The sequence below is a fragment of the Sitophilus oryzae genome, unplaced genomic scaffold, assembly GCF_002938485.1.
Source record: "Sitophilus oryzae breed Bouriz unplaced genomic scaffold, Soryzae_2.0 scaffold_1420_pilon_pilon, whole genome shotgun sequence".
In the NCBI taxonomy this organism is placed as follows: domain Eukaryota; kingdom Metazoa; phylum Arthropoda; class Insecta; order Coleoptera; family Curculionidae; genus Sitophilus; species Sitophilus oryzae.
Genome location: NW_022146083.1, coordinates 468695 through 491279, shown reverse-complemented (window position 1 = coordinate 491279; position 22585 = coordinate 468695). Strand labels below are relative to the sequence as shown.

Here is a 22585-nt window from a genome sequence, read left to right as displayed (position 1 = left end):
GTGGATAGGCATCAACATCAGTAAGGCAGTTGTATCCATTGCCTGAAAACTTATATCGTGAAATTTTTTTTGATAAAATAATTTAGTGCATACTAAAAACACGGTATGTCGCTAGTGGTAGGAAAAATAAATTTTAGAGGTTACTAATTTATTTGGTTGCCTGTGATATGCATATACAGGGTGTTTCCTAATTAATGTAGAAAATAAAAAATCGTTAAAAAACGGATTAAGGCGGGCTCACAATAAGTATATTTATTTTTTTCTCGGTCAAGAAAAAAATAAATTTTCTTTAAAAAAGCAGTGGTGTACCATTTATGTTAAGCAAAAAAATCGATTTTTTTAAATTTTTAACACCCAGTAGATCAGAAAGGAAGTACTTTAGACCCAATGGTTATATAAAAATTGTTTTAAGAACACATGAGGAATCACACCACAATTTTTTTAGACTAATTAGAAAATACCCTGTATATTGTCAACTTGACAATGATTGCTGATAAATCAAATAAAGCCCGATTTTCGCGGGAAATTTTTTTATTTTTATTGAATTTGGGCCTGCGTCTGCAAATACCGGTTTGTTTTTTAATTTTCTATCTATCTAAATTTTAAATATCATAGTCAGAAATAGTTTTATTGTGTTGTATCCTGCAAAGAAACTAACAAAGACGATAAGGTACGTATCTTAGATAAAAGAAAAATATATGGTATGTATTTGTTTGATTTTTTTATCGTTCGCTTTAAAATCTATAAATCTCGGTCTATTCATTAGACAGCCAGTCGACTTACGATCATTTACATGAAACTCTGTAAAATAAATAAAAAAATAAACTGTAAAATATATATATTCTTATGTTTTATTAAAGTTACTCTGATATACTAATATATCAGTGTAACTTTAAAAATAAATCCTTTGAATTCAAATATAAACATAAAAAACATTTACAGCAGAAAAGGCGAAGGTGCTGGGTTAAACGTAGTCTCTACTAAAAACACGGAGGGGCGCTTTAACCCAAAATTTTACCACGGCATATAAATCACACGGCAGGCTAACTCTCTTTGGCGGGAACGCTACGCGCATACCGTCGCGCACTCCGCCATTAGGGTTTCCATCAACAGAAAGTAACCAGTGTCGTAGTTTCTTTCATCGACTGCGCACACTTTCGGCTGATTCGAGTCAGTAGCGTACGGATTAATTTATTTTGTTTATTTCTTGAGTTATATTTTATAGTTGTTGTTTTATTTTTGTTTATTGTGTTATATATTTGGTTTTTCTAGTTTATTTTCGTTTCTTGTGTTATATAATTTATTTTTGTATTTCTGAACATTTTTAAATCTTTAATTTTTACGTGTTTTTAAAATGCCTGGGCGAAGTTGTGCAGCAAAAAACTGCCCGAGTAGAGGACTAAACTGCAATAAAAGTTTCTTTCTGTTTCCTAGAGATCCGATTAGGTATGTATATACATATGTGATTAATTATTTTAACATATTTTAGTTAAAAAAACGGTAGTATACATATTAGGACATTCAGCTAAATAGGAAGATCTAATTAAAAATCTTAACAAACTTTAATATTAGTAAGATTTAATGTTAAATATTTAGTAAAATAAAATTTAATGTTGTCTCTAGAATCTAGACATTAAAAATTAAATTTAAAAATCATTATATTATTCATTTAAACATAATTATAAAAATAAATAAAATGAGTATATCGAAAATAAGTTAACAATACATTTTTAGGGCAAGAACATGGGCAATTGCAGCTAACGGAGAAGACTTGATTGAAGATATAAATAAGGCCCACAAGTACAGGTTGTGTTCTGTTCACTTTGAATTTAAAATGTTTACCAATTCACTTTGTAACCGTATAAAATACAATGCGGTACCTACTTTGTTTCCTGCCATGAAAAAAATAGAAGTTTCTCAAAAAAAATTGTGGATTTATTAATTTGTGAAATTTGAATATTAATAAAATTTGCTACGCCCATTGATGGGCATAATTTGTACGTAGCCTCTTTATATTGTTCAATAAATATTTTATTGGTATTTTTTTAATTCTTGTTTGTAACTCCTGGCATGTTTTTGTTAGTTGCATGTTTTTTAATTTTAATTGTCTATTTTCTACAGTGAAATGTTTAATTGATTTTTTCATTTTTACTTTTCGAGAAGTATGCGCGGTTAACGATTCATTTGTTTGGACAAAAGTATTGTAAATAGAATTCAGTTTCAGTCAATTACAGTATTTTTTTAATACGACCCTGCCGTATTTTCTGAGAAATTTTCTCAAGGTTCAAATTTTATAGAAATTTTAAACAATGGAATCTGAGTAGAGTTGGCGTGCCGATTGTTTTATGTGCCGTGATTTTACTATTAAGTGTTTCATATCTATCTTAATAGTAGATTATTTTCTTTTATCTATGGTTGTATCCATAGAGAAAACCTAATATTTAGCATATCAACTTTTGACTTCTAACCACGGATAATAAATAATCAATGGCTGAAATGACATTTCTCGCAAATTTTGAAGTATAATTAGTGGAAAAGTTAAAAGTTTGATAACTTTTTCTACTAATTGAAAATGTCTACCACTAATTTTGACGTTTTGAAAGCCTTACATTGAAATTAAAGGAACAAACTTCTACGCTAATTGAAACCACTAATTTATTCCACTAATTGCGAGGTTCTGAATGAAGCTTTATGTTTTATTAAAGTTAGCTTGATATACTAATAAATCAATTTTAAAATATGAATATAAAAAAACATTTAGAGCAGAATTGGCGCTTTGATCCAAAATTTTGCCATTAAGTTTCATATCTATCTTAATAGATGGATATTTTCTTTTATCTATGATTGTAACGCATCAAAATCATTATCGAAGGGCTGAAAAAGTATTCTTTTCCTTTTTTCCATCACACCGTCTATAATACATAAGTCATTCGATTCAGTAATTTACGTCATTACATTTGGATAAATTCCTGTCGTCACACATTCGCGAGAACTCCTTCATTCTTCTGAGGCGCGACTTGCAGAACACGTCGAAAGCCTGCGGACAACACTTCTCCCTGGTTGCCGGATATTTCAAAAATTCGTACACCACGTGCTTGGAGTAGTTCTTGTAGCAGCGCTGTTTCTTCCGCTCTTTGAGATCGAGCAGGAGCATCTTTTTCTTGTTTTGGAATTGATGCAGCGTGATGTAGGCCTGCATGCGGTCGCTCACGCCGTCCTGGAACCGGCACTTGGGCCAGAACTTTTTCCGTTCTATGTGTTTGTACGTCTGGAACAAACAGAGAAGTAAGGTAAATACTTATGACCACTCAACTTTCGTTTAGCTGAAATCTGTTATATAAAAAATGACTTTATATATGCGTTCTAGAAGGCATTAAGAGCCAAAATATACAAAAATTTTCCTGCGGAAATGCGTCATTTTCAAAACTAGTCTTCGGGTGTGTGTTTTAGACATTTCTCTAAACCTAAAAACACAAAAAAGTGTCTGCGGAAATTTTTATTTTTATTTTACATAAAAAATGCTTTGACTTTAGAATAGCCGAAATCAGTTACATGAAAAATGAACTTATATTTGTTTTATGCGAGCCTTCACGAGCAAAGAAATACAAAAAAAATCCTGGGGAAATGTGTCAATGTCATTTTGTGCACTTTGTTTTTCATACATTTTTCAGTTTAGAAGCTTACGGGACTCGGGAGCGAATAGGGGTGCTGGGTGGGGTAAAACATATTTCGGAGGAATAACAATTCTTGTAGAATAGATAATTACTATACTTATTACTAGCACTTATCCTTGTTTTTTATTAAAGCTTTACGTAAATAGGGCTGATTCAAAGCAAAAAATCATTGGATCATGCAGTTTTCTTTTATATTTTAATAATTAACTGTGATTTTGCAAAAATATTATTAGATTGGTTAGGATTTGGGTTGTTTTGGTTAGCTTTTCTTTGTGGAGGGTGTTAAGCTGTGGTTTTGATATTTTAATAATTAATTGTGATTTTGTAAAAATATTATTAGATTGGTTAGCATTTTAGACACTTTTAAATTATTTTTTTTGGTTCAAAAGTAAAGTAATAAAAGCAGTAAAACGCAAAATGTATTTTTTTATAGCAGATTTCAGTTACTCTAAAGTGCGAAATTTGGAAATTACGCATTTCCGCAGGAAAATTTGTTGACATTTCCCTGGTATCTGTTCAGGTTTAATTTAAGAATAGATGGAGTTTTCTTTTAAATTACTTAAAATCGTCTTGTCTAAAATTGTTTAAATATGGCATGTGTATTCAGCAAGAGCGATCAACATTTTGACAGTTCAAAATTTGCATGGGATTTTCTATGTTGCCTATGTTAAAAGATTCAGTTGCTTGAAAAGATCTTAAAATACCTAACTGACTTAAAGAAATTCATTTTATCTGTGTAGGTACTTACCATTGCAATGACGTGATTGTTCCTCCAGCAAATAAATCTTCTTGCGCTGTTGTCGTAGATGTAGAATCCTCCACCAGATGCAGTTATTATGTATAATTCGTGTGGAGCTGAAAAAAACAAGAACTTTGTAAGATCAATATAATTGTCAAAAGGACGAACTTACCTTTGCAAGATAATGTTACATTAGATTTTTGTACTTTCAGATAGCCGCTAGTGTGTTTTTCGACTATGTGCTGTATCGACACTGGTCCAAAACAAGCCTGGCAGTTGTGAACAAATATCTGAAACAAGAGAACGAACAAATTACAACAACAACACATACCCCTATGACTTTATTATTTTTTCAGATAAAAAAACGAGATATGGTATGTTAGTACCTATATGACATAAATTAGAATTGATTGACGTATTCAATTGATTTTGGTCACTTCCTGTTTTACCGGAAATTACTACAACTTTTGATTTTTAAATGGCACGTTCGGTATATTTTTACTTAATTCGATAGAAAATGACAATCTATATATAATAGAGTGACATAACATATGTCAACTTTTGACGTTTTCTCATAATATGGTTTATTCCAAATTGTGACATACGGTTCATAACGACAATTTGACTCGAAATACCAAGTGTGTGGTACCAAATTATTCGTAAAAAAATTCTTTTTCCAAATATGCTAATGAGCCACCCTCGTTCCATTTAAAAAATTGAGATATAATTAAAAATACGATTTGGGCATCTCTTAACCGGCCAGGACAAGACACGAAAAACATTAGACGATCAAATCTATTTTTTCAAGGCTCCTTGATTAAAAATTAGTGTTTTTAACACAGCCATGGCACTCTAGATTGAAATTTAAAATACGATTTTTTAAAGCAAAAATGTCAAAAGTTGACATATGATATGTCATTCTATTCAGAGTGACATTTTCTATCGAATAAAGTAAAAAATACCGAGGTTGCCATTTAAAAATCAAAAGCTGTAGTCAGTTCCGGTGAAACAAGAAAGTGACCAAAAACAATTGAATACGTCAATCAATCCTAATTTATGTCATATACTAACCAGTGGCGTCACAACACACTCACGGGTCTGTGTGCAAACATTTTACCGGGCCCCCTATTACATCTACATATTTCAATACTTATATACTAATCTGAATAATATGCACTCATGTTTTAGGTTAAAAATAACATTATCAAATTAATTTTTATATAGTATTATTTATTACTGCAACGCAGAATATGTAACCCAAAACATACATATAAAATATCAAATAAATAAAAAAAAATAAATAAAAACAAAACGAAAAACAACAACAAAACTAACTAAATTAAAATAAACCATGTAAATAGGTTACGGGTACGCATGGTCAGATGCTACATTTTTTCAGTTCTCCTGTACGGGTGTGAGAGTTGGACTCTTGACATATCGTTAGAAAAAAAACTAGATGCCTTCGAAATGTATATTTACCGCCGTATATTAAGAATATCATGGGTCCAAAGAGTTTCAAATGAAAAGGTTCTTAATCGAATGAGAAAACAGAAAGAACTCATGCTTACCATCAAAGAAAGAAAAACACGCTACATAGGCCACATAATGAGGGGTAAAAAGTATGCACTTCTCAGATTAATAATTGAAGGCAAAGTCCCGGGCAAAAGATCTATCGGCAGACGCCAGAATTCCTGGCTAAAGGACATTCGTAGATGGTTTGGTTGCTCATCAATCGACATATTTCGTATGGCTGTATCTAGAATGACGTTAGCTATTTGGATCGCCAACCTTCGAAAGGAGACGGCGTCGTAAGAAGAAGATGTAAATAGGAACATGAACATTTTAAAATTCTTTTTTCCTTACTTTAGCATGGGCGAAAGTTGACACAATATTACCAATGTCTATTGTACGGGCTACTTCATTTTCTACTGAAATAATTGCCAAAGCTGATAACCGTTTTTCGCCCATAATATTTCTTAAATAATTTTTGACAAGCTTTAATTTGGAAAAAGATCTTTTAGCCGAGGCCACAGAAACAGGTATGGTGAGAAAAATATGACACGCTGTTAAAATCTCGCTGAAACTAGAAGACGATGAAAGGTGTTTAATTCAAATAAATTCAGTGAGTTCAAAAATGCAATTGATTTCATATAAATTATTTCGGTAACATTTCCTGAAGGAGAGTAATTGAGAAGAAATCGTATAGGCAATATCGTCCTCTTGCTGCCAAAAGTCACTGACTAACATTTTTCCGAACAACCAAATTCAATCACTAACTATGTTTTGAATCGGAGTATCGATTGCAAAATTCATTTTTTTTAATACCGAATAGTTACTAACTATAACATCTTTATGCAATGCAATTCATCTTTAGACTCATTTTTCTCGGAAGTAATAAAAAGTAAGTTAGTGACTTTTGGCAGCAATGGAACGATATCATCGGGGTATTTAAGGTATAGAACCTGGCCCATTTCATATATATCCTCATCAGAAACAGAAGGATTCTGCTTGACTCGCGATAGCATGTGACAGATATGGAAATGTGGCCCGGGCCGCCTGAGGGCCACTGATACTAACATACCAAATCTCATTTTTTTGAGCTTGCAATACTCTGTTAGTAAGCCCTCTACAGTCTGAACAATTTGACTACCTTTGCTTATTAGGTAAGCTGTGAATTTTAGCGGGTATTCTACTATGAATTGGTGATTTGTTCACTTGAGATCTTACTTTGTCTTAGGTTTATTTAAACAAATTAATCTTAATAAATGACCTCGTGTCCTGTAAGAAATCCACTTGTTCAATACCTAAATTGGTCGATATTTTCTAACGACTTCATTAATCTTTCAAGGAGAATGTTAAAGACAAATCAATAGGTAAATTCCTAAGTTTTTTCTCCGGTAAGTCAAGGTGAAGAGTCATCATCATTCATAAACTTGTGGAATTCGAATAAAAAATAAAGTCAATATTTTTACTGACACTTAAGTTAATTATATTAAATTGCGTAGAAGTACGGAATGATTGTTTTACGAAATTTATAGATAATATATGCAAATTGCCGCTAATACATAATGATTTTGCTGTAAAAATGAACTAGGTAATCAATCGAGTTAATCAAATAAAACATTATTAAGAGTCCATTTCACTAATTCGGAAAAGTAGCAAAATAAGCGTTCGGTATTTAACGTTTTATGTAAAACTGGCTACGTATTTTCGCACAAATGAAGAAGGAAATTAAAGAAAAAGGATTATACTATATCCGTATTGTAGCACATTTTTAGACAACTTCTTTATTTTTAAGATTTTGATGGTCAAACATCAACGAAATATTCCCTATGTTTGAACTAAATTTTCTCGAAAATAAAGACATAATTTAAAATTCCGTTACAATACGGAAATAGATTGAAGTTTTGTGATTACAGTGATATATAATTTATATGGTTTTGTAACAAATTGCTCGCTATTTTATGGCAAATGCTGAAGCTCTGCAAGCCTTAATCAAAGCACGTGTGTTTGGTATTTTGGGTGTGGTTTAACACGACAGGATCGGGCTAAGCCTTAGGCAGATATCTGAAATATAATATATATTTCCTTCGGCCTCACACCCGCTTTACCCGATCCCTGAGAGCGACCCGAACAATACAGAGTAATTAGCACAGATTAGGTATCCTATAAGTATACAGATAAAAATCTTGTCTCTAATTCGTGGTACGAAAATTGTTTTTTATGACGATGAACAACGAGTAAATTTCCTTGTGCGCAAAAGTAAACTCCCGATTAAACAGCGTAATAACTGGGCCGGACAGGCGGTGTGCACAATTTTAGAGGCCATAAGTGGGCGTGCTTGTGCGCAAGCTAGTAACCTAATTAGTGCGCGACTTCAAAAATTGGAACCACGAAAAACAATGCTTTTGACGATATGTTTATAATCTGTATAATCTGTGGTAATAGACTCTCTCTTAAAGTAAATACTTAATAAACCTTTGTAGGTATTTTAACTTCTCAAATTGCAGTAAAACTGCCATTAAATATTACAAAATAATTATATCGTTAGACGTTCTGATTATGCGCATAAAGAAGTAGAATTCACGACGTGTTTTTCGGTATCGCAGCATTAATGCTCTCTGAGGCCGGTGAGGATTTATACACGAAACGGAGCCATAAATTTATGCACAGTCAAGTAATGCATTTAGTTACTATGTATATTAAGTAATATGAATATGTATGCCAGTGAAATCTAAGCTGCCGGTATTATACCTTTAGTATTCCTTTACATACATATATGCTCTTTTTCATTTCTGTTTCTATCGGTACACGTGTATAAGTCGTAATAGAGATGATTTGAATTAGGTATTTTATCAATATATATAATATAGTATTTATTTAGGAGCTAACATCATTAGTCAGTGCGACCCGAAAAGAGAAATATTTTCAAGAATTGAGCGAGCGAGAAAAATCTTCGTGAGAATGAAATCATTTTTTACAAGACGAGACCTCAGTGCGGACTCAGAACCCGAATGGCCAGATGCTACGTCTTCTCTGTGTTACTCTATGGATGGGAGAGCTGGACACTGGATTCACAGACCGAAAAGAGAATAGAAGCCTTCGAAATGTATGTGTACAGACGGATGCTGCGAATCTCATGGGTACAAAGGATCACCAACGATGAAGTACTCCAGCGCATGCAGAAACAAAAAGAGATACTGAACACCAGCAAGGAAAGAAAAATGCAATACCTGGGTTATGTGATGAGAGGTGGTAGATACGAAATACTGTGCCTCATAATAGAGGGCAAAGTGCAAGGGAAAGATCAGTAGGAAGACGCCAGAACTCATGGCTAAAAGATTTAAGAAGATGGTTTGAACGCTCGTCTGCGGAAATCTTCCGGGCTGCAGTTTCCAGAGTTTTTTTTCCACAGTTTCCATATACATATTCTCCACAGGTCTTGTGGTGTCTCTTTGTTATTACAAAAATATATAGTTTCTTAGTCCTTTGTAGTATCTTGATATTCTTCATGAATTATTGTTTGGTTGGTATCAACTGAGCAAAGGCTCTTCTACAATCCGAGTTGCATTTTAGACTTTTGGACGATTGACACGAGGACAAATGTATTAGGCCTAACCAATAACAAAGATGGAAACAATACAATAAAAATGTAATTGTCGTATAATGTAAGAATTGGTACATAATCCAATAAAATTGTCATTTGAAAAAAAATACGGGCAAGCTGATTTTTTCAGAGTTTGTCAGCGACTGTCTTCTGAGTGTAAAATAAACAAAATCGGAAATTTTCCCCTAGGGGTTTTTGAGCAATAATAGGGGTGTTTTTTTTTAAACTGTAATAATTAGACGCAAATTGTACATAAGAACATTCTCTATAGTTAAGCCTAATTAATTTTTTTTATAAGTTTATTATTTCCGGACTTAGCGGCCGTTTCATGAGCGCTTTGGGGTAGTTTTCAAAAAGTTTGTTTTACAGCAAATTGACCCGTATGAAAGTTGTTCATAATAAATGGACAAGCAACTTTTAACTCATTATTTTTTTTTGTAGCTTCATTATTTTTGGAGATGCGTCCAGTTCATGAACAAATTGGGGTAGGGTCATAATTTTTGTTTAGTTCTACAAATTTACCAACTTAAAGGTGTTCATATTAAAATTACATGCAAACTTTCCTATGATATGATATGTATTTATTTCCCCAAAACGAAACATGGAATTCATCAAGTGAATGAATATTATGGTTTTTTTTTATTTGTAAAGCTACCATCACTTGTTCATGATCTGGGCGCTATCTCCAAAAATAGTTACAAAAAAATCCCATAAGGCAAAGGTATATGTACTCTTATTTTGAACGAGTTTCCTAGGGTGAATTTGCTGAAAAAAGAGTAACATTGAAAACTACCCTAATTTGTTCATGAACTGGACGCTATCTCCAAAAATAATCAAGCTACAAAAAAATTCATGAGGAAAAGTTGCTTGTCCATTTATTATGAACAACTTTCATACGGGTCAATTTGCTGTAAAACAATATTTTTGAAAACCACCCCAAAGGGCTCATGAAACGGCCGCTAAGTCCGGAAATAATAAACTTATAAAACAAGTTAATTAGGCGAACTTATAGAGAATGTTCTTATGTACAATTTGCGTCTAATTATTTTGTTGTAGTACAGTTTTGAAAAAAAAACCCTATTGCTCAAAACCCGCAAGGGGAATATTTCCGATTTTGTTAATTTTACACTCAGAAGACAGTCGCTGACAAACTCTGAAAAAATCAGCTTGCCCGTAACTTTTTTTCACTCTCTATACGTGGCGATACAATTTTACTGGATTAACATGTTTATTCATTCTCTATTTAAGTTAAAAATTCTAAAAGGAAAGAAAAAAAACTTACCATAATAATCAAAACTAGATACCAATTCGCCTTTGTCTTGTGTAGTTTTGATTTCCTGCAACAAAAAACAGCATGTAAATTACTTTATTTAAAACATTCAATATTTACGTGTTACATGCGGTTGAAGCGCGAGTATCATGTCGATGGTGTCCAATTTCAATTTTACAACGAGTAATTTCCACACCACTATCATATTTCATTGAATAAACAACATTATTATTTATTTATTATAATGCATATAACAAAATAATAGACCCGGACAAGTATTCTTTAATTCAAGTATTTAGAATTGAAGATTTTGAAATTATTCGCCGCTAAGATTCGAAGCATGTTTTGATAAAAATATTTTGGTGCAAAATAGCGTAGGCGTGTATTTTTTATGTATCAATAATTATTATTCATAAACATCGCTTTTATCTAGTAACATTACATAAACGCCACTACATAAAATGATAAGGACTCGGGTTCCTTGTAAAATTTTACTGAAGCGTAGCGGTATAAGCGGTATTTTCATTTAAATTTTATAGTTTTATAGTTCTTCTGTAAGCGATAGTGGATTTTTATTGGATATTCAAAGATTTTGCATATTCGAGTATTGGTTATCCTTTGTTTTTATTCCCGCGGATTCCACATTCTTTCTCTGATAACACTTTCAATTTTACTTAAAAGATAAATAAAATCTATAAACTCAATTTGACTTAATGTTAATTATTTTCTCATTTTAAACGATCTCAAGAGGTAACATTAATAACTAACAACTAATTTCTTGAAAAAAAATCTGTTGGATTCCCATTAGTAAATATGTTAAAACATTTTATCTACAACCGTTTAGTTATAACGTTTTTACATCACTATTTTTTTAGTATTTCAGTTACGTTATAAGATTCATAACACAACTAGTTGCTAGAATAATGAAAAACAACTACGAACATCTAAATATATTCACTTTTCCAGCAATAATGATTCCGTGGCACGTACTGCGGCAAGTTCTACATCTGAAGGGAGACTTTCGGAATCGCTCATCGTAATTTTTAAAATGATTTTTCTGGGCAAAAAGTGCTCGCGTTTACTTGACAGGGCAAACTGACTTTTCAGCATAAATGTGACAAATCTCATAGTTAAATGTGTTAAAGGTGGGCGACTAATACAAATACAAATACAAATACTTTATTGCCGACAAAATGATCTTCCCGATCACAAAGCAACGTCACAGAACAGAGTATATTATCCCATTACAGAGTATATTATCTTAGAACATTAAAACATAGTAATAAATACACAAATATAACAATAATAAAAATTCAACAATATTCAGACAAAGGACATAATTAAAATTCAAAGTTAAAGCTATAAAACCGCGTGTGTGTAAAAATTCCAAAAGTGGTAATCGCTACCTACAGCCCTAATATTTGCTGGGAGCATTTCAAAGGCCTTGACCGCCCTGTAGCCTGGGCCCCTCCGAAAAGAAGACGAGCTATGCAGAGGTAATCTGGTAATCCGTTCCATATCTGGACCATAGTGACTCGAGTTCGTAGCAAAAAGGGCGGAATGCTTTTTAACGAACATCACCAGGGACAGAAAATATAAAGAGGGCACAGTCAGGACATGAATTTTTGCAAAATATGGCCTACAAGATGTCCTCGGATGCAAGCCGAACATACACCTGATCATTCTCTTTTGGGCCCTGAAGATCGGCTCGGCTAGAGCCGAAGATCCCCAAAACATAACGCTATACATAATTAAGGATTGTGAAGTGGCGATGTAAAGAGTTCGAATGGTGTCCAGAGACAATTGGTCCCTTAATCTTCGTATTATCGCGCAGTTACTGTTTAATTAAGTCAAAATATCTATGTGTTTTGTCCAGTGAAGCGTAGGATCAATGTAGACACCGAGAAACTTTACATAATCGGCCAGTGGTATAGACTTGTTATCACAGCTGACATACAAGAACTCGTTATCTCTGGTTTTACCAAAAGTAAGAAGTCCGGTCTTGGAAGTGTTCAATTGTAGGCTATTTTTCCTACACCACTCCCGCATCGTCCCCACTGTCTGCGAACAAGCCCCAGAGAGCCCCCGCAAAACTTGGTCTGTCAACACCAGAGAGGTGTCGTCTGCATACTGGCAAACCAGCCCCGAAACAAACTCCCCATGAAGATCATTCACATACAGTAGGAACAAAAGCGGTCCCAATATAGAGCCCTGTGGAACTCCCTGGCTTACTGTGACGGACTGAGAGAAGTATTTTGACTTTTCATGAGTGACACAAATTAGTTGTTGACGATCAGATAAATACGATTCGAGCAACCGCGCGGCAACTCCCCTTATTCCATATATATTCAACTTATTTAACAGGACGCCATGATTCAAGGTGTCGAAAGCCTTGGATAAATCAAAGAATATACCTGCTCCTTCTCACCTCTGTCGACCCTTTCAATAATAAAATTCAGCACATTATATATTGCCAGGTGGCATGACTTTTTAGCCTAAACCCATATTGAGTATATCGGATAATATACTATTTCGATCCAAAAAAGATGCAAGTCTATCACAAAGAGCCCTCTCAAACACTTTTGAAAAAAATGACAGAAGTGACACTGGACGGTAATTGTTCATGAGACAAGCATTACCCCCTTTAAGGATCGGGATAAGTTTAGCAACCTTCAAGGCTGAAGGAAAAACCCCAGATGAGAAGGATACGTTTATGAGTGCTGCAAGAGGTGTACATATGAAGGAGGCAATGCGTTTTAACAGAAATACCGGAATATCATCCAGATCTGCGGAATGCTTGTTTGGAAGATTCATTAGAATGTTAAAAATTTCCTGTGAATTAACAGGATTGAGAAAAATTGTGGGTGTAATAACGAAAATAAAAACAGCATTTTCTTATTTTTCGGTTGTAGATAAAACGTTGTACATGACGCGTGCGTTTAAACATGATTACAATACTCGTGTGATTAGAACATTCACACTCGTTGTTGTAATCATGTTCATAAACACACTTGTACTGTAAATAACTATTATACATTTACACATATTCTGTAGCATTTTGTCGGATGCTGAAGATACTTTGGACGGAGCACATATCAAATGACTCCGTATTACATCACATGAACCGAGAAAGAGGGCTTCTAAGTAGTGTAATAAAGAAAAGGAAATTTGGACATAAAGGAATTACATATTCTCAGAACCGATACAAGTACAAGAAGTATTTTATTATACGATTATTGGTGGTTCGAACTGGATATTCCGGAAATTTCGGCAGCATATTCTGCAGATAAAAATCAGTAAAAAACGTTCGTATAAATGTATATCCGAAAATTAGCTAACGAAAAGTTATTACTCTTAAAAACAGTTAAAACACATTTATGCGGCGCCGCATTTATACGGACTTTTTTATTATTTATTATATTATTTTTATCTGCAGAATATGTTTCCGGAATACAGTTCGGACCACCCTGTATAATATAAAACAATCCAAATCAAATCGAAACGGTAAAAATCCGCCCCGAATATGCAGGACAGTTAATAAAATTCGCTATGAAGCTTCGGGGGGTCCAATTTATGTAGTCGTATACAAACCAGATTGATGTCCAACATAACTATGTGGAAACGACCCATAACATTAAACTGTTGTGGAAAAGCGCTGTTTAATGACAGAACACCCCCACTAGACCTATTAATATTTTAATGTAAGGCATTATTTATGATTTTTAAAACGTCTTCGACGGCTAGGCTGTTGTACGCGTCTGTAAATCTCGATATCTTAAATGGAAACTCAAGTAAAACGTGTTAGTTAATTAAATAAATTATTGACTAGTGCGACCGACGTGAAGAGAGAATTATTCGATAATGACGTTGTTTAACTCTGAGGAATACACTCCTCAAAATATTTCGAAATTTTTTGGTCCACCAAAATGTCGATTTTGAAAATAGCTACTGTCATTAGCAAATTGCCATGGCGACCCCAGCCATCTTGATGGCCATTTTATTGAAGAATTGCTTTTTATTCAAAATCTCAGCCATATAGGTATAGGAAACCATATAGGTTTAAAAAAACACATACTGTTGTATTTGAAATAACGAAGTTTTTATGTAAAATAAATATTTAAAATAGACCAGCAATTTTTGATACCCCTGTATACATTTAAAGAAGCAATTATATTTTTTTAGTAAAGTTTATTTCTCTGGTTTCAAAGCCAGCGCAAGAATTAATTAAATACTGTACAGGGTGTTGACGAACTTTTTTATTATAGCATGCATATTTAAATATCTTTAAATATCTCAAAAACGAAAGCATTTAAACATATTAAACCCTTATAATAAATGCCTTATTTTATGCCAAGGAAAAAAAAATGAAATATAATACCGGGTGTTCCATAAGAAAAAATATAACTTTGCTATGGATCTTAGTTCTGGCACATCCTGTACATTTGAAAATAATTTTAAATTATGCACATTGCCTCTCTACATATACCCGTAAAAAATTATGTTTCTACATCTTTCCGTTTTCGTATAATCAACCGAGGCGAATGAGCTGCGCCACCGTGTATTGTGTAACATTTGTTGCCTTTGAAGCTACACACCGCTCTAATAATTCTGGCTATAAGCTATAAGTCCAGTCATTATTAATTACATTTACAAAATATAAAATTATATATCAAATGGACAGAGAGAATACCAACTTCCCGATAGTGTTAAAAGCTCCAAATTTGTCAACGAAAAAGTTAGGTTAAATTACAGTTGTCAAAACATCCGTTATCGTACGAAAAGTTAAATTTATCTACGTTGACGGACAGAAGATAGGTAGGAAATTTCGGATGAAAAGTGGCGCGAAAACACTATGACCAATCGGGGCGCCGTCGGATGATAGTATCAACGGATGACAGATACGGTTTAGCTCACCTGTGTTGCCTCTTCTTCATCCTGGCACCGATCTTTGCCATTTCTCCAACCGATCACTGCAAACGCGTTGAATCACTGTTAGAGCCGCACGATTATTGATGGCAAAAATCATGATCTTTTCGGTATCATCATCAGATCGGCTCACTTCTGCACGAACATTACTAGACGCCATCGTTGAAAGCAGATACGGTACCGAGACTTGAGAAAAAATTATGTTTCAGTCGCGCCGAGCACCAGTCTGTCTTCAACGATACTTTTAAGTGTCTTTTATATGTCGGCCTGATCTTAATTCGATCACCATGTTGCCAGAGTGGCAAGGGTCTGTCATTAGCAAAACGATTTCCAATTTAAAAACTCGCAATTCCTTAAAGACTATTAAAAAAAGTCCAAGGAAAACAACGAAAAAAATTGAAATGATAATTTAAAAAATCGCCTTAAACTAATCCGCATAAATCGGCAAATAAAATTTTGAGTGAACTACCTGGTGTCAATATAAGTTCTAAAACCATCCAAAGAAGGCTAAAGGAAGCAGGATTATTTAGCAGAAGAGCAGCCAAAAAAACACTCATCAGTAAGAAGAACCAGAAGGCCCGACTTATCTTTGCAAAACAATATTAGCACTGGTCGACGAATGACTGGAAAAAGGTGCTGTTTTCATAAGAAAGGAAATTCAATATATTTGGGTCCGATGGCATATCGTGGATACATCGCCCAGAAGGGAAAAGATTTGATCCAAATTATACCAAGGCCACTGTAAAGCATGTTGGTGGAACTTGCATGGTGTGGGGATGCTTCTCGGGCTTTGGAAGAGCAGCCAAAAAAATACTTATCAGTAAGAAGAATCAGAAGGCCCGACTTACCTTTGCAAAAAATATTTGCTCTGATGGTTGACGAATGACTGGAAAAAGGTCCTGTTTTCAGATGAAAGCAAATTCAATATATTTGGCATATCGATGGCATATCGTGGATACCTCGCCCAGAAGGGAAAAGATTTGATCCAAATTATACCAAGACCACGGTAAAGCATGTGGGGATGCTTCTCGGGCTATGGCATGAGCCGACTGCATGGAATAGAAGGAACAATGGATCGATTTATGTATTTGGACATCTTAAAGAAAGTGATGATTCCGTTTGCTGATGATAATTTACCTTTAACCTGGATATTTCAAGATAATGATCCAAAGCATAAATCGAAAGCCTTACAAGAATGGTTTTTGTCTGAACGAATTAGGGTTATGGACTTTCCTGCCCAAAGTCCAGACCTTAACCCCACTGAAAATCTGTAGGATAAACTAGATCGCCGGGTAAGACGAAGTCGCATTAGCAATAAGAAAGATTTGATAAGAATTTTGAAAAAGGCCTGGAATTCCATTGAACCAGATACCATTAGAAAACTATTGGACTCCATGCCAAAGTGATGTCGTGAAGTTATAGCTAATCACGGTTACTCTACCCATTATTAATTTTATTAGGTTAGGAACAACTATGTACTTGTAATTTCTATATTAATTTTTAGTTTCTCTATTTTTGTCGTTATAGTTTTTTATTTAACTGAATAAAATCTTATGTTTTCGTGAGACATGTGATCATTTCATTTAAATAAGAACTATTTAAGTATCTTTAATTTTGACAATGCATAAAATGTCGCAGTCCCTGCGTTAACAAAAAAGACACAATTTTAAAAAAGTTTCTATACTTTTGTCCGATAGTATGTATTTTTTCTTTCTGTAAAATTTGTAAAGTATGTTATCATTTGATCTTAACACTACAAAATATAGTCTAAAGTTCGAAATAATTTAGCAAATATTTTAGCTACATTTTTCAAGATATGACAACACCGAGCGACGTACTCATCTCAATTACAATTTGCGATATGTGTTCATGGCTCTGCCATAGCGCCGCTTGGTGTGGCGCCTGCCGCTGTCACCTAATAACATAGCATTACGCTCTTTTTTTTTCGATGGTCGTCTGAAAAAAAAGTCACCCGAATAAAATCGTATAGTTAAGTGTTCGGGCTGTAATATAATGTATGTTTTTTATGGCGTCTCGTGGGAGTTTTGTCCTCAGACCAATAAAAAAATCGAGTCTGTATTTTTTCGGAAAATTATGACGAGATGTTGTAAGAATAAAGAAAATATATTTATAGAAAATATATTTTCAGAAACCTAGGGGGACACAATAGATCTCTGAGGGCGCGGTGATTACCCCCCCGCTTGCACATTTAGTGATAATACAACATTATGGCCATAACAACCATTTGCAAACTATTTTTTTCTACGACTGGCCCAGAAAATGCAGTTTGACACACGGAAAACTCGATCTGAAATTGGCGTTTTGCAAACTGTTGTGTACTAAGGATTTAGCGCACGACAGGTGTCATTTTTCATACGACATGTGCCAATTTTAACATTTTTAACTCCCAGTGTTTAGCCGAAACGCCAAACGCAACAAAACAAATTATTTCACAAAACTGGCAAAAACTGAGTGAGCCTGTTGCTAATTTGTAGTCGTAGAAAAAATAGCGTAAAAAACTCGTTCGAAAACTTCTTTGTACACTCGTTCGACTTGTGGCATCACAACAAACTGTCGAACTCGTGTGCAAAACGTCGTTTTCGAAACTCGTTTAATATACTATTTAGGCTAGAATTCTAATTTAGACATATTTAGATGTTGCAAATAAATGACATTTATCTATGGAAGCTAATTCTTTAATTCAACCCTCCACAATTACTCCTATAGTGATATTGGCCGTTGAGATTGGAGTCAGAGCTCCAAAATGCCTTGTATTTATAGTGTTTAATTCACTTTTTTTTTCTTTAGTTTTCAAACATTTCTTTTTACCTTTTAATCTATTCATTATCTTTACAAAATACACTTGTTTTTGTTACTCTGTGCAACTTTATTTGCCTAATTAAAACGATTTTAATTTTAGTATCTTCTGCATATGGGTGAAATAATATGCAAAAGAATGTCGTCTCCGGAAATGCCACTGGCACTGACTGTATGTGAACCGACAAAAATAAACGTGTGGGTGAGGCCTTTAAATATAAAAAAAACCTGCGCAAACTAATTGCTGTGATTTTATTCAGTTAACCTGGTCATTTTAACTTTCATTATTGAATTCTTTGAAAGTTTTTATTTGCGTTAAAGAAATTAAATTAATTTTAGAATTAATTTGTTTTTTTGATTTATATATGTTCATTGTTCATAGGACCTTTTTGTTTTATTTTTGTAGAATTACCCACAATAGTTAGATACACTATTTTCTTGACACCCTGTAGAATAGAAATGAAACGGAAAATAGTATATTCAAATCTATGGAGATATTGAAATATACAGGGTGGTCCGAACTGTATTCCGGTTTTTTATACCAATTTTCATCCAAATATTGACGCTGCTTCAAAAATTATTTGGAAATAATCGAAATAAAAATGAAACTTCTACATCCTGTATTTCAGAAACTAAGCATTTTCGGACATACATTTGTACGAACTTTTTTACTTATTTTTATCTGTAGAATATGCTGCCGAAGTTTTTGAATACAGTTTGGACCACCCTGTATACATAGATCTCTGTTTTCTTCAGTATTTTTATTCAGTAGGTGTTTAAAAAGTTATTAAATAGAATCTCAAGAATTGTACCTTTATTTGCTGTAAGTTTTGTTGAACTTGGTGCAAGTTACAAAAAAAAAATTCAAAGCGGAAAAAAGAAACCAGCGTGCAAGTCAGAAAATCAAAATATGAGGTAAAAGAACTTTAAGTGTAGTACTTTTTTTTCTGTGGGTCTTTTACGAGTTTGGCGTGCCTACGAGAGGCGTCATTACGCGTGATTTTTTTCCAAAAAACCTAATGCCACACAGGTAGGCGTCCGTTTACGCCATGCCGCATGCATAAACAACGTTTCTTATACTTGAAGATCCTGCAACTCTCAGGCTCGTGTACCAAAATTCGATACCTGTATAAATTTTATCGCCTCGGCAACGAGAGCCGTTTGAATTTATATTCTCCGGGCGTCTTTTGTTTCAAATTTATGCGTCCATTTGTACGAAAACAAGAAAAAATCATGTGTGCGCTGAATTAATTCTCGTCAGGACGATTGTTATTATGCGAAGAAACATGAGTTTTACATAGTCTTTAATATCTATTGCGTGGTATTTTTTTGAGTTTTTATTATTATTACACGACAGATGCCATTCTGCAGACTTGTAGGTTCTTAAAGTGGAAGTGAAGAACCTGGAAAACTCCATCCGTGACCTGGAATGGGAATCCCCCAACGGTCTAAGACACTCGAAGAAATTTCTCAGGACTTATGACCGAGAAAAATCAAAGACTTTCCTTGGTTTAAGTAAGAACCTTCGAATTGTCAGGTTTTTTTTAACAGGACACTGTCTCCTCAATGAATATTTCAGTAGATTGAAGCTAAGAAACAACGGCGAATGCAGATTTTGTGAGAAAAATGATATTGGAGATGGAAAACTAACCTCTGTAAAACTGTCTGAGATACTGGTTTTTGTCAAACTCCTGAGACTGTTTGACACAGACAGGTCAAACTGACAGAAGAAAGTATCAGGATGAGTCTAAAGATTAACACCGTCAAGACAAAAACTATGAATTTCAACAGACATCCGCAAGACAATAAAAACACCGACATAATGATAAACGGCGTCCATCTCGAAATCACGCAGAGATATACTTACTTGGGAAGGGAATTAAACAGCTAGCTAGACCACTCTAAGGAAATCAGAAAAAGGATTGAAATAGCCAGAGGGCTGGTTTCCTCAACATGCGGAAGTTCTTATGCCATCCGAAAATAGCTATACCTACGAGGTTAAGAATATTAAAATGTTATATATGGCTCCTGCTTCAATATGGATGAGAAACATGGACGCCAAAACAAGAAGACATCAAACGCCTTAATGCTTTTGAAACGTGGATGTATCGTCGGATGCTGAGGATAAGTTGGACCTCCAGAATAACAAACTGTGAAGTTTTAAACAGAATGAAAACTTGTGCACACCTAACAGGTACAATTAAAATCAAAAAGACTTCCTACCTTGGACAATGATGCGGAATATGAAGAAATACAGCTCATAATAGAAGGAAAAATCGATGGAAACCGTAGCATAGGGAGAAAAAATAAATCATGGCTACGTATCATAAGAGATTGGACCCACACCGATGGAAACACTCTTATTCACCAAGCTCCGGACAGAGAGTCATATGTCATATTAATCATATAAAATAGAAAACAAATTTCTTGCAGTATAGGTATATAATAAAATTATATAAGGATTCTTGCCACTTAACTGCTGATATAGAAATTTAATTCTACGCTGTGTTTGTCATAATGTGGATCAACCTGCTCTCACTACCGGTTTCCGAGCCCTACTCCATCATCAGGTGAGCTTGGGCAGATCCACAAAATGACAACCACAGCGCAGAGATAGTTAATTGCGATTTGTCGGAAAGTGTCGGTTAGATATTAGGGAGATAGCGGCCTGCGTGCATACCTATACTGCAAGAAGCTTGTTTTCTATTTTATAATTTGGCTTACCTGAAAAAAAGCCTTTTACCATTCTTTTACTATTGATAGTGGGCCTCGGTGGTACGAAAGTACTACCACTGCACGCAGGCCGCTATCTCCCGTTCGGGACTTAATATCTAACCGACACTTTCCGAAAAGTCGGAATTAACTATCTCTGCGCTGCTGTTGTCATTTTGTGGATCTGCCCAAGTTCACCTGATGATGGAGTAGGGCTCCGAAACCGGTAGTGAGAGCAGGTTGATCCACATTATGACAAACACAGCGTAGAATTAAATTTCTATATCAGCAGTTAAGTGGCAAGAATACTTATATAATTTTATTAATCATATATACATATACTGCCATTACTCGCTGACGAATATTTGACACGCATCAGAAGGGCACATCACACGCAAGGCGTTTTCTTTCATGAACTTTTCATATTAATCGCCAACCTCAACAGAGAAGGCATCTAGGAGGAGGAGGAGGTAATAGTTTGTAGATAAATTTGTTGGCATTCTTTTTTTATTATTTTGGTGGCTTATATATTATGGCTGGGTGGGTTTATACCGGGGTAAATCAAAACTTCGTTTTTTGCAAGAAATTCAAAACACACTGTGGTAAAAATGGGACGGGTATTTTGGTCAAAAAGACTTTCCTGTAATTTTAGGAGCTTATGAGCTATAGATCAAGAAATAATAACTACCAATTCGATACGACGAAGATCTCGATTATAAAATTATTGTTTTTTCAATAAAAGGATCAATGAAATAAATACTTTACTTAAAAATGTGTAGCTCATAAAATAATAGAGATAATGGGATAATTAAAAAAAAATGAAATGTTAGGAATACATCTCAGATTACAGTGTGTTTATATCCAAAATGTCCGTTTAATTTTTTCCACAGGGTGTTTTGATTTTATTGCAAAAAACAACGTTTTGATTTACCCCGGTATAAACCCACCCAACCGAAGAATATAAGCCATTAAAATCATAAAAAACAATGCCAATAAATTTATCTTCACACTGATACTATAATCGTAAAAATCGGATTACAAAATAAAATGAAACATCAAACTTAGTAAAATTTGTGGGGTGGCGGAATTTTTAGCCGATGCCGGGGAGTATATATTCGATATCGTTCATCACTAGAGTAATATCTTGTGAAACAGTACAAGCAGTACAAACGTTGTAACATACAAGGAAATAATTAATTACATAAATCTTACAGTAGTTTGCTTGGAAAATCGATTAAATGGACACGCACACGTAGATACAATTAAAATTTGAATTGTTAATAGTTCTGCTATTAATATCAAGGCGTATCGAAAAAATTGTCGTTTAATTTTTTTATTTC

The 22585-nt window shown here is 34.0% G+C and overlaps 1 protein-coding gene across 1 annotated transcript; it reads right to left on the bottom strand.

Annotated features, from left to right (window-relative positions):
- Positions 1-2652: 2652 nt before the first annotated feature.
- On the bottom strand, positions 2653-15745 carry LOC115876214. The gene is made up of 5 exons (XM_030891913.1): positions 15705-15745; positions 10803-10857; positions 4586-4703; positions 4423-4529; positions 2653-3268 (listed from the first exon to the last, which is right to left on the bottom strand). The coding sequence occupies exons 1-5, from the start codon at positions 15743-15745 to the stop codon at positions 2936-2938; spliced, it is 654 nt and encodes a 217-aa protein (XP_030747773.1). The 3' UTR covers positions 2653-2935.
- Between the last annotated feature and the right edge of the window lie 6840 nt (positions 15746-22585).

Bases quoted from the DNA above. Each gene is read 5' to 3' on its own strand.
- LOC115876214 (XM_030891913.1), bottom strand. From the start codon at position 15,745: ATGGCAAAGATCGGTGCCAGGATGAAGAAGAGGCAACACAG. The intron at 4,704-10,802 runs GTAAGTTTTTTT...CTCTTGTTTCAG, and splicing joins ATCTAGTTTTGATTATTATG to ATATTTGTTCACAACTGCCA. The intron at 3,269-4,422 runs GTAAGTACCTAC...TGTTTGTTCCAG, and splicing joins ACAATCACGTCATTGCAATG to ACGTACAAACACATAGAACG.